The 1,632-nt window shown below is 35.6% G+C and overlaps 1 protein-coding gene across 1 annotated transcript; it reads left to right on the top strand.

Annotated features, from left to right (window-relative positions):
* Nucleotides 1–843: 843 nt before the first annotated feature.
* On the top strand, nucleotides 844–1,350 carry LOC147391536 (G-type lectin S-receptor-like serine/threonine-protein kinase LECRK2). Its single transcript, XM_086459077.1, has one exon. The coding sequence runs from the start codon at nucleotides 844–846 to the stop codon at nucleotides 1,348–1,350; it is 507 nt and encodes a 168-aa protein (XP_086315203.1).
* The last annotated feature ends 282 nt before the right edge of the window (nucleotides 1,351–1,632 follow it).

Here is a 1,632-nt window from a genome sequence, read left to right as displayed (position 1 = left end):
TTTTGTAGATAGATAAATAGATGGAGAAGATAGTGGGTGCGTGGAGTAATTTAATGAGGGGTATTAGTGTAATTTTATTTTTTAGATTTTTTAAACTTAAGTGGGCAAGAAGAGCATATATGGTGGGTGCTAGTAAATGGACGTAGTCTTGCCACAAATCTAGTTGCACATATTCCAAATTGTTGCAGAGGCGCGAAATGTTTTAAAGAGAATGACATTGTATGTGCCTCAACTCGATATCAATCCGGAAAACTTTTTGGTATAGGTCAGAACATATTTACACGAATTGGGGATTGGGATTTTTTTTCTTCAGGTATTATCCAAAAAAATATTATTTACCTATCTTTAAATTTCATAAGTACAATTACAAAAATATTGAAATAGAATAATAACATAACATTATATAATTGTTACTACATACGAAAGGTTGGGTTGAGTGCACTAGACACCTCACCTCACTGCCCATCCCGACTTGGCACGTATTTTATCGAGTTAGCTCGGTGTAGGATTCGCCCCTTGGAGAAAATACTTGGGTGCCCCTTAGGGCCCAACGCAAGTTCCAAAACCACCCTTTATAAAGTTGAGTGCACTTCTACTTCTAAGCAATGTGGAACAAAAATATCTAAGAAGATTCAAGCGTAAAAAGACGAGAGATAGTTCTACAAAGACATGCACTATCAATCTTTCTCTCTGAGGTACAAGTTTTACTTTAGATCAACAATAAATAGAGAGAGAACTCATTCAAAATAAAAAAAATAAAACTTAAAAAAAAAAAATTATTTTATTTTATTTATTAAAATAACCAACACTTGCTGGTCGAAGAGGTTCCCACTATCGAATGGGATGATAGACGATATTATTGAAGGAAAGGCTCTCACCAAGGTAGTCAATTCTAATTCTTTTGCTCCATTACCTCAACTTGATCTTCCTCCTCAAGGCTTGGATGGAAATAAGAACAATAATAGAGACAGTCGGATCCTTTCAGGATCAATTCTTTTAGGCAGCTCTAGGTTTCTGAACTTACTACTCTTTTTGGTGGCTATTTATTATGGCTCATACCATATGAAGCAACTAAAAACACAGCCAAATCCCAGCACAATTGGAGCGAACCTAAGGGATTTTACTTACAAAGAGCTTGAAGAAGCTACTGATGGGTTCAAAGAAGAATTGGGTAGGGGTATTTGTTCAACAGTTTATAAAGGGGTTCTAGAATCAGATACAAGAAGTCTTGTTGCTGTTAAGAAGTTGGAAAAAGTGGCACAAGAAGACGACAAGGAATTCAAAATCGAAATGAATGCCATTGGTTGGACCAATCATAGGAACTTAAGTCCAACTGCTTGGATTCTATGACGAGGGCACTAATAAGATGTGTGGAGAGATAAAATCATCTTCCATATGGACCATTCATTCGTACCATCAACTCACATCCTGAGGCAGACACATGGTATTGTTGGAAGATAACTCTATCTTATTAGAGAAAAATCTCAATTTAAGAGGATTCTTCCCCTTTTAAGTAATTATTAATTTGGACAATGGGTAATACGGTCAATTGTAGTTTAATTAGGATTAAGATTCTTTTTAAGGTTTTTTTATTTAAAAGGCTAAAGGCCATTGTAAAAGGGGGGACGGAGA

Source organism: Akebia trifoliata, chromosome 11 (genome assembly GCF_017979445.1).
Source record: "Akebia trifoliata isolate Shusen 1 chromosome 11, ASM1797944v1, whole genome shotgun sequence".
Taxonomy (NCBI): domain Eukaryota; kingdom Viridiplantae; phylum Streptophyta; class Magnoliopsida; order Ranunculales; family Lardizabalaceae; genus Akebia; species Akebia trifoliata.
This window is presented reverse-complemented; position numbering and strand designations above follow the sequence as displayed.